Source organism: Sinocyclocheilus anshuiensis, unplaced genomic scaffold, assembly GCF_001515605.1.
Source record: "Sinocyclocheilus anshuiensis isolate Anshui unplaced genomic scaffold, SAMN03320099.WGS_v1.1 scaffold529, whole genome shotgun sequence".
Classification (NCBI taxonomy): Eukaryota; Metazoa; Chordata; class Actinopteri; order Cypriniformes; family Cyprinidae; genus Sinocyclocheilus; species Sinocyclocheilus anshuiensis.
In genome coordinates, this window is record NW_015540872.1 from 409,347 (window position 1) to 423,000 (window position 13,654).

General features: G+C 39.3%; 1 protein-coding gene across 11 annotated transcripts in view; it reads left to right on the forward strand.

The window, feature by feature from the left end:
* Positions 1-13,654, forward strand: part of sox6 (SRY-box transcription factor 6) — a 166,644-nt gene that overhangs the window by 115,157 nt on the left and 37,833 nt on the right. For all 11 annotated transcript variants that reach the window (XM_016485751.1, XM_016485755.1, XM_016485756.1 and 8 more), the window contains one exon: positions 10,054-10,174. In XM_016485751.1, the coding sequence (XP_016341237.1) occupies positions 10,054-10,174 (121 nt within the window). The remainder of the gene's footprint in view (positions 1-10,053; positions 10,175-13,654) is intronic.

The following is a 13,654-nucleotide window of genomic DNA, read 5'->3' on the forward strand; positions in this document are numbered from 1 at the left end:
GGAATAAACCCCCCCCCCCCGCATCTTTGTACTGAACTAATTTACTAATTTCAGCATCCCAGCATGAGCCTCACTTCTAACCTTGTAATATTAAGCACGCTCATTTGATTACTCATAAATTACGATCAGCATATTGTAGTGATTAAGAAATACAGGTACAGTATTGCAGCACTAGGAGTTTAAAAGGGATAGTTTGTTCAAAATGGAAAATTCTATCATCATTTACTCTTCCTCATGTCATTCCAAACCTGTATGAATAAAAAATAAGATATTTAGAAAAATGGGTCATTGTATGGGCAGAAGTCTTCAAAATATATTTTTTCATGCATACGTGTTCTGCAGAAGAAAGAAAGTTAAAAAAATGACAGCGTTTTTTTTATTTTCAGGTGAACTATCCCTTTAATAATATTAAGGCAAATTGAGCATGAAATTCGGAGATCGGTGCTCAGTTGTGTGTGTGTATCGTATGCTTGTTTTTTTGCCATAAACTCCAGGGTGGACTTGAACTAAAGCTGAAGTGGAAGGCGAAGGGTGGGGGAGGAAGGGGCCGTTCTGCTTTTAACAGCCCCGGACTTAATATAGACATATTGGAATGGCTCATTTCCAAGAGGGCTTGTTTTACTGTGTAAGGAATTAGCGGAACAAGAAGTCATCTATTGGTTATTTCTCCAGACGAGCCAAGTGTGGGCCAGTGTCTGGTTTCTGTGCACCTTGCCCCGTTCGGCACTCGCACGCGCGCACATGCTCTGAGTCCTCAGAATACGTTTGTCCTCTGTCAACTTGGAGTCTTTTGTCAGCAGTGGCGTAACATACATCCAAATACACATGAACGCACTGTTTGCTAGTTGTCCTGTTCCAGTATCGAGAAGGTTAATCTTTTACCTGTTTAAAAAAACAGCCACACACACACAGAACAAAAGAGAGAATAAAAGCAAGAAAACACGGTGTTCATCGACCGATAAGCCTTTGAGTCTGTGGGCTAGTGGATTGTCGAAGGCGTGTCGGTCCAGGTCAGAGCCACAGCCGCCGCACAAAGCCTCTTTATTCCTCATCCTGTATCTGTGTGGCTGATGAGGGCCTCCTGCAGAACTCCTCGCTAACAGAGCAGAGAGAGGAGAACAATGCGTTTAGTCTGTGGCACCAAGGTGGAGGCCTGGTCTTAATTCCGGCCCGGCGCTGACAGAAAGAGCGGGGATCAAAGTCCGACTCAGCCCTATCGATCCACACGGCCCGATTGTCATCAGGGGCTGAAGCGCGGCTGAGCAGAATATCTTGCGCTTTGATAACGGCCCCGTGAGCGTGGGTTTATGTGTGTGCGTGGGTGGGATTAGAGCTCAAAGCTGCAGCCGCCGTGTGCTGGAGGAGTGCGGTTAACTGATAAATGACCTGTGACGTGGGAGTAATGTGTACTTGGGGATCTATGGGATTGTTTAAAAAATTGACCTCTTCAGAACAGAATAATAACTCCCGAGTGCAGAAGTGGTTTCATTCAGCAAAGAGCTCTCTCTCTCTCTCTCTCCTGCTCTCTCTTTGCTGGTGAGTTTCCTGAAAGCGCTCGCTGAGTATGTTCACAAAGTAGCGGGTGTGAAGTTCGCGCTGTTGGGGCTCACCAGGCGGATTGAGCGCGGTTGCCAGGGCCTCTAGAATCGCTTCACTTTAAAATGGATCCCCTAAGGTGGTTTTCTTTCACAGTCATTTTGGCTCTGGCAGCGTCAAGCGAGGGCAAGAGCGTGTGACGTATCGGTACTTACAGTAACAGTGAAAGCTGTTTTCACTCCTGCTAAATTTAAAACACCCCCATGTTAGAGCCTTTCTTTGAGACTTTTAACGAGAAACGGTAATGTCCAAGGGAAATGGCTGCAAATTTGGACCAAAATACGCCACAAGTGAGGGAAGTTGGTATGGCCTCACCTTCGGCTTTTAAAAAATGGGGTGGCTGGCGATAAATGCTTAAACTAGGGCTCCAGAGGCTCTCTGGCTCCTTCCAAAAATGTAAAAAGAAGAGAAGTTAGCCACCCCTCCCCATCTCCGTCTTATCTCGTAAACACTGAAAGGCATTTTGGACATGTTAAAACAACTCCCCCTCTTTTCCTTTTAAAAGGGGAAAGAATCCCAGAGTGATGCTCCTTGAAGATCAATCTCTATTTTCATTTTAAAGGGAGTTGGGGACAGGTATAGGGGCGCACGTCTCCTGAGCCCAGCGGCACCCTTTAAAAGACAGCGAGGAGCATGGGTGCTGACAGGGGCCCTATTGAGCACGGTAATGACTTGTACATCTCCATTTTCCATGCGCTTGTGTGACAGACTGGGTCAGGAAATGGCAGCAAATACACATTTACAGCTACATAGGCCACTGCAGGAGGGCATAAACATATTAGTGCACCTGCTGGATTAGAAGCACACAGTAATCCACGTACAGTGCAGCTCCTTGGATAGGCTGGGCTGTCTGACCTTAGGATTAGTTGCTGCTGTAAACCATTACTGAAGCTAAGTGCTGATGTCAACATTTCCACTAACAACATTGATTAATCTATAGCTCCCTATTTACTTCAGGGGTCTCCCCTCCTCCTTTTATTTCGGTCATTCAACCTACAGCGAGCTCACATTGTGTTTAAACAACCCACTGCTGACAAGTCTGCGTTCAGTGTTGGGAATTAGTGATCAGTAGCGTGATTGTAGCTCAGCTGTTTTCTACACAGAGTAGCATTTCCAGCAATGCACTACTTATTTTTTCCTCGGTGTATGATGACAAAACATTATTTTTTCACAGTATTACATGTGCAAGTATTAATCCAACATATTTCATTTCTCATACCATCTAGTTCATTTCAGTAAACTGAATTGTTCATTAAATTGAATGAACAAAAATCAACATTGAAGCCTCATTTTCTTATGCAGATGAAAGGCTGTAAGTCTTTTATATTTTCTTTTTAGTTGTGACATATAGAAAATAATGTATTTCTTACAAAAATATTATTTAAAAAATTTATATAATATTTAGAAGTAATATTTAGTTAAATATAAATATTATTTGCAAATATTTTTAGTCAAATAATTTTTGTAGCTTTTATTTTTCTTTATTAGCTTTGATTAATTTTAGTGTGAATTTATATATTCAGGTTTTTTCACCCTTATGAGTTTTTCATTGTTTTTGTGCCAAATAATTCTTTGCTTTTTGCAAAAGGAAAATAAAATATATCTTAAATATTGATCTATTTAAATATAAATAGTGTTATTATATTATTGTTTTAAAAAGATGTAATTTAATATAAATTAATCATCTTGGGTTTTCGAAAATGTAAATAAAACAGACATTATTGTACTGCGTTTTACTTGAAAATATTTCAGTCTTTCTACTTCAAAATTTCTTGTTTAATTCAAAGTGTTATTTGTCATTTCTTTGTAATTAATTGAGTGAAAATACCACACCAAATTTTCTTCAGTGTAACTTGTTTGTAGAATTGTAGATTAACTGTAGTTGAATTGCTTTAAATTGCGAGTAGGTTGACAACAGGGGCTGACTTACCCATTAGGCAAAGGTAGGCGACCGCCTAGGGCCCCCAAAAGCCAAGGGCCCCCTAAAATGTTTTTTCATATATTCTGACACGCGAACGGTTGCTGTTTACAGTGTTTATTACCACGACATCCATCTGAATAGGGATGCAACGATTATAGATTTTGTTGGTACGATTATTGTCTGAGGAATAATCACGGTTTCACGATTATGACGATTATTATGCATTTATTCATTTCACAAAATTATTAATGTATAAAATCACATGGACACTCTTTAGATAATAAAGTGCTATTTATTGCTGCCTTTAGAAACAGAAATAACACAGTAACCAATAATACAGCACAAAATAATAATAATAATAAAGACAAACAAATGTCTATCTCTCCAATTGGAATTAAAAAGGTGACCTCTGATCTGTAAACATCCATGTCAGTATTTCCCTTTTGAAAATAACTAATGAAAATAGATCACAAAAGTATTTAGTGTTTTCAGTTTGTACAGTTTTTACGTTTCTTTTGGACCTGAGGCAGAAAACTGGAAACGGTGAAAAAAAAAAATCTTGTTGGTTTTTGACTTATGCATAATACTATAAAAGGGATAATATATAACAATGTTAATAAGTATTATTGATATAGGACTATTAACTTTATTTATCCCACAGGGGAAACTATTAATAATGAGGGGAATAAACTGAACTATCATTGTAATCAACTGTCATCCATACGTATTCATTTTAATAATTTTATAATAATTCATATGATTTTACATGTGGCCTGAGAAAATCATGTCTATTATTTTGGTTTGTGAGATCGGAGATCGCGCTGTGCGCATTAACTCAAATAAATGTGATCTTACCACACTATTTCATCTATCTGATCTGAAGTGGGCAGAACACTGAGCTAACACGTCAAAGCTAAGCTTCGCGTCAGTCTTGCCTTCACGTCGTGCATTAAAATAGTTTAAAGCCGTGTATTCGCTCTTTAGCAGCAGTTTTTACGGCAATATTTAAATGACACCCTGGTCATTCTTGGTGTACCCAAAATGATCCCACACTATCGACTTCAGGCATTTCTCTGGTGGAAATAAAGGATCGCTGTTTGGTTCCTCTGTCATAGTTAATCTAGTGTGTGTAGTAGCCTCCGTGTCTCTGATAAGCACAACATTTAAAGCTGGTGCACCGCTAGTGTAACTTTGTTTTCGTTTTGCGCACATTGCAACTGTTCCATTCTGTGCAACAGAAACACTCGGTGTAGCGGAGCCTTTACGATTAATTAACCGTGACATTTTAAAGCACAGTTAATTGTGAAACCGGTTAATCGCTGCATCCCTAATTCTCATGAGCTGCACTTTTGACTTATGGATCTCCAAATCAAATCAGTGCAACCATCCTTACCAGAAACTCCTTTTCCCCTGAAGATCAGAATCAAAAGCAGATGAAAACCTAGATACATGAAGCACAGCATAGCAATCAGGATGGAGGGGTCAGATAATATCTTCTCTATCAGTCTCTGACTTGTTTACCCTTTCCATAACAACACAATGAAGAGGATCACATGCACTTAACCAACAAACAACATGCGCACACACCCAAACACACACCTAACTCGCTTTTAGTTACAGAACTAAATGCCAGGTTATTTACAAGTTCACCTCTTTCAACAGCTTGTAAAAACTAACAAAAATAATTTATAGTAATAGGAAGCCAAACAGGCAAACGGCCATCATCACAATGAAAGATAGGTTTAAATTATACAATTTTTAAGGCCCGTTCATACCAAAAAGCGATAACTATAAAGTTTAGACTATAAATAATCTATAATCTTTCTAATTCTATGAGAATAGCAAAGTTCACACCACAACTATACTATAGCTATTTTTTTCAACTGATGAATGATAAAAAGATTGACAGCAGATCAGAAATCATCTTGCTTTAAAGAGCTTAATGTTTAAAGCGGCAGATGACAAAACTGCAAAGAATGACTATAATGTAATTTTTACTGTATGAAAAAAACAGCAATGCTTAAATGCCTTTTTAGTAAAGAAATTTTTTTTATTAAAATGATTCTCAAATTTGGAATTATATAATAATTTGGTCAGTTCAAGTAATTTGCATTAAACTTAAATATTTTCATCTACCCACTCTCATATTTTTGAATGACCTTTTCCTATGGAAAACAAAAGCAATTGTTTTAAATGCCGCTTACTCATTTATGAGAAGGAACCAAGTAGAGGACACATTCGCAGTTACTTTTTTGGTTGATATAATCCTTAGGTGTGTAAATATATAATTGCCTTTTCTTTATTTTTTTCAGTTTTATTTAAATTTGTAGTTAAAATAATTAAAAATAAATGTATTTTAAAGTTTAGAATTAGACAGCCTTTGCAATCACCCCTGGTTTAAACGCTCAATTGTGAGGTTTATCATTTTATTATTTATTTTGTTTTTGTGAAAACCTGTATCTCAACTGTACATCAGTTGCTATTTCGTGGTCTACAACATGAAAGAAAGCCATTATAACATATACATGAAAAATGTAGAAACATTGGACACAACTATGGGGCACCATTGTGCAAGTCAAGTTTCAAGTTTCAAGTCTGCTTTATTGTCAATTCTTCCACATGTACAGCACATACACACAGAGAATTGAAATTGCGTTACTCTCAGACATGAAAGAAAGCCATTATAACATGCACATGAAAAATGTAGAAACATTTGACACAACTATGGGGCAGCATTGTGCAGCAGCAAGCATCACAACAAAAAAGGAACTTCAAGGTTGATGTAGGAAAATGTGTGCAAATATATAGGGCCCCATTCCTATATTTTGCCTGGGGCCCCCAATTCACTAAATCCACCCCTGGTTGACAAGCTACAGTTTCAAAGCTTCCCGACATGGCCTGTGTTCTTAACGGAGGGTAAATGAATGCCTGATCTAAGGGCAGGGGACAGTAGCGAAGACACACGGCCGGCTGATGTGTGTATCCCTGACAGAGAGACAGATTGTGCTGTGTATCACCGCAGACTTCATCAGCTGCACTGAACTGATGATATATGTGAGACGCTGAAGGTGAAGAGGCCTCTCTCTCTCTCTCTATGTGTCTCTACACCCCCATGAACTGGTCGGCCGTGTGAAGAGAGAAAGAGGCTGCCAGCTACACAGCCTGACTGATTGCTACAGATGCTCTTCCTCAAGTACCGCGAGTTACATCCTCGCCACAGCAGGTCTTCGGGGACAAACAATAGCACCTGTTCCTCATAAGATGGGGCTCGTTCATGTATCTTTAATGAAGCTTTGGGGCAGATGGCGGGAAATGGCATTATCCCATCCTCCGGTTCTAAGGATTTGATAAGACAAAGGGCAGATATAGGAGGCAGGCCTACAATGAGCTGAGTTTATGAGGTTCAGAGCTTCCAGAGGCCTGAGCTTTCCTCCTCACATCTGCGCCACTTCATTCTTTCACGCTCTTGAAGATCTGACTGGCAATACTAATGCTGCAGGCAGCCAGCCGCCTGGCACACTGACGGAGGGAGGGGCAAAATATCAGGGCACAGATACACAAATACGGGCGTGCATGTTCATACATACCATGCATACCATATACATATGTGGATCAACTTCTTTGACTATACAGTTTACAATGCAATAAATACATTTGTGTGAACCAGACTGCTTTATGAGGCACAATACAAAGTGAAATTCAGTCGTTTATGGTGGCGGAGCAGCATCAGATGATTCTATTAAGGAATATCTGTGTTTTAATTAATTTCAATCAATTTATTAATTAATAAACATAATAAATTAATAAAAAAATAAAAATATAATTATTAATAATTTTGTGGTAATATAAATATGTATATATAATTTGTTAAGAATTCTTATTTTTGGTTGTGTCTATCAAGTTCTGGGTTTTAATTCATTTTATTAAATGCTTCTATGAATGGATAAATATGCGAAATTAATAAAATAATAAATATAGAAAAATATCAATTAAATATATTCACATTTCTAGGAAAAATTATTCAATAACATTCAATTAATATGAATGATAATATTAAGAATAATTAAATAATAATTTTATATTAATAGTAACTAATATTTATATTAGTTTATCATAGTTATCATTTTATATTTTATATACATTTTATAATAAAAACAATAAATCTATTACTGATTTCTACTGTTAGTTTGGTATAAATTTTCTCATGTGTAAGCATGCATGGATGCAAGCATGTTGTGTATATAAAGACACAGAGCGACAGACATAGAGAGACAAATAGATCCAGTGAATAAGAGACTGACGCATATAATAAGCGAGCTTCAATGCAGAATGCAATATGCAATTTATCAAAATCCATCTTTCTAAGTGCAGGCACTTTATTCCATTCTCTGTCTATTAGCAGTCAAAGCAAATTGCCAGTGATCATCTCTAAATCTTTATCTGCATTGTCTGCTCAGCTCTACCAGTGTACGTTAATTGACAGGCTTGAAAGCTAACCTTCACTATTAGTCCCCACTTTAAGGACGCTTATTTGATTTGCCACTCACAGATGTGGCGTGTGTAAATTAAACTTTAATGTAAAGGCCTCATTACTGCAAATCACGACCTCTCAAACTGAGGGCAATTTATCTGTTCGTACCTTCCCTTTTTCTCTTGCTGTTTGCACCTTTTGAAACAGCATTAGGGGAGTCTGTCTGATTAGCGGAGTTATTGTTAGCATTGTTAGTCAGTTTGTTTGTTTCAAATGATGTCTAATTCTAGGTTATTTTAAATGATTTAGATTTGAATTAAATAAGACATTGATGATATATTTTAGGAACAGATGGGATAAAGCATGGCAGACCAGGTGTTTCTGTCATTGTACATGTGAGCCTCTGTGCAGGACTATGCGAAATGACATGTTAAGGAACAGTTGTATTTTGGTTCCACTTTAAATGCAGCTGTTCTGTGTAATACTGCGGCTTTAGACTGATTCGTTTTGCAAGGGTAATGTGAATAAGGCTAATGGCAATTATGTATGTGACTGACCTTAGCGGCCCTCTGAAGGAGAACAATTTACATGGTCAGGGCCATTTTTCTAAAGCACTTAAATGTATCTGAGGTAGTATAAGACCGTAGTTGGTGACTATTTATTTATCTTTTCAATGTAATAGCCCCTCTCACTCCACTTTCATTTTGATTCACCTCACATGCAAGTAACCCATTTCCACAAACACATCCATGAGGTCATGTTAAAGAGCATTTTTTGTCACACATGTAAAATTAAAAACAAAAACACGCAGTTCTTTCACTTCGGCACAGTCTCAACTCTGTAGATGCACTTTTTAAAGTGCAAAGCTCTGTAAATGGAAAAGTGCATTTTTTTTTCTATTTATTTTTGCTTAGGAGAACTCACTTAGTCCGAATCACTGAAGTGGACCTGAACACTTGTTTAGCACCTGGGGAACAAGCCCTACTGATCTCTAACATTAGGCGCTTAAGAGGCGAAAGCGGCATTAAAAAGACGGAGATCGCGCAGACCTCAGCGAGAAATGCAGAGCAGAAAGTGGTTTCTCAGAGCAGGTTGATTTCATGCCCCAATGCTGCAGCGGTAATTGCGTCCAGACCGGTTTTTATTGCAGGCTGATTTTAAAGAGCGATGAATGGAGAAACATTCTATAATGTGTTTATTTTGGGGGGGCCGACCTTTATTAACCCGTTCTCCGGTTGGGCTCCCCAGAGGTGAGCCGGCTCGACTGCATTAACTCTGCCCTGGCCCACGGTAGCGCCACTGCAGCCCATCACCCACAGGCAGGAAGCAGAGAATGACAGCAAGATTGGGTCCGGCCAACACTCCGCAAACATGTGTTTTCAAACTTCGATGGGAAGCCGCTCAGATCCCTAAATACACACAGACTCTCTTTTTCTTTGTCTCTAGTTCAGCGTGTCTGTTTTTGCTTTTACACAGAGCTAATGCTATCCTTATGCACGCCATTAACGTTCTCTCTATTTTGCAATAAAGCAGGAATAAAGATGTTTGAGAGCATTTGAAAGGCACCACACGCGATGCCAGGTGTTGACGTTATACATGAAATATCAGAAATGCACAAGCTTTTGGGCTCATTCCATCTTTTTCACAGCTGAAAACAGGTGCTGTAAATTACCGGCCTCCCTTGGGCATTTATCATGTATATAAATGACCTTCCAAGAACAAGAGACAAGAGCCGTATTTCTGAGAGGATCCACATTTTCTGTCAGTCTCATGATTAAGTTTTATTAGGAATGTCTACCTGACATTTCTGTTTCAATCTAGTAGCGTACTGTATGTAGATATTACCCAAACAACCTTAATACGCTGTTTATGATACAAATAAGAATAAACACTCTACTGTTTATGTGTGTGCGATAGCCACTTTGAAGCGCTAATGTGCGATTGGTGGGCATTAAGTGCAGGTATTTGGTGAGCGTGTGTGAGATGGATCGGGGTCAGAATATGAGCGGTGCTGTCAGGCTGTGCTAGGCTCCCGTGTGATCTCCTCTCTCTCTGTGTTCAGCAGGTCCAGGGTCACATGCCTCCGCTCATGATCCCCATTTTTCCACATGACCAGCGCACTCTGGCAGCAGCCGCGGCAGCCCAGCAGGGCTTCCTCTTCCCCCCAGGCATGTCCTACAAGCCAGGTAAGAGAGAACACTTCAGCTCCTTGAGTTTCCTCTACACATCTTTATTCCTCTTGCTCCTTGTGCACTTTCCTGGTTTATCCTAACAATCAGTAAATTATGACAGAATTTTCATTTTTGCAAAACTACCCCTTTAAACATTGAAATAGTTTAATATTAGTTGTCAGGATAAAAAAAATGGATGATAAACACAACAGCCTCACAACTGTCTTTGAGGGGAGACCATAACAATTTCTTTCCTGGCTGTCTTTTATTCTTTTATCTGTGGTATGTTTTTTCTGCTTCACCAATCTTCACTGTACCTCAGGGGAATATACGGGCCACTTTAAGGCTTTCTTTGCCTCCTCACAACTTCCTCAGCACACATTTTATCATCGCTTGATTTCCCTGACCAAATCATCACAATGTTTTTAAAGAGCCCAACCTTTTGGATTCAGAGAGCAGAACATCAAGCCCTCCTTGTCAAGGCAATTAATTCTGAACACTGTGAAGTGTATCACCTCGGTGAGGCAGCCTGTTTTGGCAGAGTTCAAGGCATTTTTCGAGCCTTCAGAACAATGGATGGCGTGAATGAGGGCTGGAATATAAACACTGTCAGCATGAAAGGTTTCAACTTCATGGGTCATAATTCTGCTGAGAACACGTAATCCATGCCCTTGTAAAATGTTATTATATACATTTATATATTATTCACATTTAGAACTGTCACTTTTGTGAGGGATTTGTCATTGGCACTGATCTGTAGATACTAAAAGCTGATAGGTCATACTAAATTAGCAATTTATCACTATCTCTAATTATTTCTGTTTTTTACAAAAAAACAAAAAAAAACAGGAAGGTGACCTATAGGAGTGCACATTTTTCATTTTGGAAACGAAGGGCCTCTGGTGAAGGAGCCATCATACTTGTCTTTACGCGTCTTTTTTCTCCTTTTGTGAAAAAGAGAAGTGCTCCTCACGCAAGCACTGTAAATTCAAAAACAAATTTGTAGGAAATTGCTACAACATGCAGGCTGACTCACTGCCAGTATCCCTCACCCTCATATCCAGCCATTGTTCTGAGGTTTAGGGATGTGCCAGTCTAAGTTTCTGTAATTAAACCAAGTATATTCCTGCCTCCCAAGGGATCAGTAGCATTTAGTTAAATTTCCATCATTCTATCATTTTCCCCTTATTTTCCCCCTCTTTTCTTTACCACAGAGGACTGTTGAGAAAAATAAAAATGGTCATGTAATGATTTTTCAGTGTAGCTGCTGAGGTGTGTTAGTAGAGCTGTAGGAAATGAAAACGAACATAAATTAAGAAGACAAAAAGTTGAATGAGAAATATCGAAGAAGAAAAAAAGAGAAATGATCAGTGCAGCTCGGTAAAAAAGCTTTCCTTTTGTCTTCAAAGTATGCCTTGAGAAACCACGTTTGTTGTCAAAAGACAAATATACAAGAAAAGAGATAGAGCGCTAGACAGAGAGACTGATAAGAGGGAGGAAAGCTTCAGAAGTCAGCAGGTGAGAGTTAGATTATTACAGGGTGTGGTAGAGCAGCTAATAAATTAACTAAAAAGGTAAATGATGGAACATAAAGTCAGCTATTTTGGAACTACAAAGGCATGACAGGTTGAACAAAGAGCCTGAGGGCTTTCTTTTCCCCAGTTTGATTTTTTAATGTGTTTGACATGGAAAGTGTTTTAGTACAAATAACAGCAGCTGTAATGGAATCCTTGGCATGTGTAAAGAACTTGCATTATTCATAATTTGTGACACAGCGGAGGGGAGAAAGCTTAGGACGTAGCTTATTGCCATTAGTGCGCATGACTCGACTTATTGCCACGGATAATGTGATAGGTCTCATTGCTGTTTGTACTGCCCAGCATGGGGCAGCGTGGGGCGGCCCGGCCGGGCTCAGCGCAAGCGGCCAAGGCCCGATGCTGATGGCCCTAACCCTGCAGTGAAACAGCAGAGATCCCCTTTCTCACACACTGTGCTCAATGGCTTGGGCTTGGTATAAAGAGAGGACTCGGGTCATTCTTTACTCAAATAGACTTGTGGAGGATAGTGGTGATCCCCCCCGTGCAGACATGAACACATAGGTATTGCTGATCGTGGATGTTCACGGCCCTTGGGACGCAATGAGCTCTCGAAACCCCTGCTGACGAAACCGCTGACAGCCAGTGATTGTACAGAACCTTGCCTGGTGGGCGCGTTTATGTCACAGAGAATGTGCGTCAGGCGTTTAGACATTGATACACTACATTAGCTATTGATGATCCCAGTTTTGAGCTGATATATATATCAGAGTCGTGCCCTGTTTTGAATTTAATCGAGAAATCCTTTTAAATTCCTGGATTTGAATTCAAATTGAATAGAAGTGGCAAACAGAAAGCAGAACTGCATTTCCAATTTGATAGATAGATAGATAGATAGCAGTTCAGAACATTTATTTCATTTTGAAAAATTCCAATTCAACAGCAATCCCAATTTACTCATAATTTTATTTAATTTTATTAACATTTATTTATTTGTTTGTTTGTTTATTCATTTATTGCCTTTTTATTTTGCAGAAGACTGGAGTGTAGAAAGGAAAGCGAGGCTAAGAGAAAGAGGAATAGGATATGGCCAACAGCTTCAGTCCACTGTGCCACAGCCCTGACCAAAGTATTTTTTTTTTCTTTATAAAAAAGAACCTTCGGTCTTGGCCTGGAGGAAGGGTCGTGACCATGGTAGACACTGAGCCCTTTAACAAAACCATTGATTTCAAAGAGAGCCCCACTCGGCTTGAATATTCCACATGCTTGGCTTTTGGCATCAGGTGGAGTAGACGTGAAGAGGTTGCAGAAGGAGCACTCTGCCAGCCTTTCCTTCCCACTTTCCTCCACCTTTTCATTAGCCTTGCAGCCCTCGCTTCTTATGGAGCACCGGCCCGCGTCAGTGGTAGTGGTGCCCTGTGCGAGACCCTTGGGTCCTTCCACTTAAAGAGGCCCTGTGCCAAGTTGGCAGTCCAAATTGGCCTCAATTTGCAGCATGATACCTGGCTGAAACAGAATACACTATGAAGCTCTCTAGCAATACCTTTTTTGAGAGAAAGCACTTATTCAGCAGTCCATGTAGCCCTTTTTAAAGAAAAGAAGACAGTAGAGTATTGTGATCTGAGCTTAGGAGGTTTGCCCCTTCCTGCTTGGTGTCTTTGCAAAGCTTGATTTGATAAGGCACCACTCTAATAAAGTGATGCTATCACAGGGGAATTACATGATGAAGTGCATGCTCTGGCTTGGGTTTTCTGGCCTGAAATGTGTAAGCCAACCAAATAGTTCTTCAGCCACTGTTGATTACTCTGGCAGACCATGCTACATGGAAATAGCTTTTAGTCAGTTTAGGTCAGTTTTTGTTTTAGTCATTGTTTTTGTCTTTTAATGAAAATATCCTTTAAAGTTAGTCAATGCTTCATCATGACTATAGAATCAAAGTTCAATCGATTATATATATATA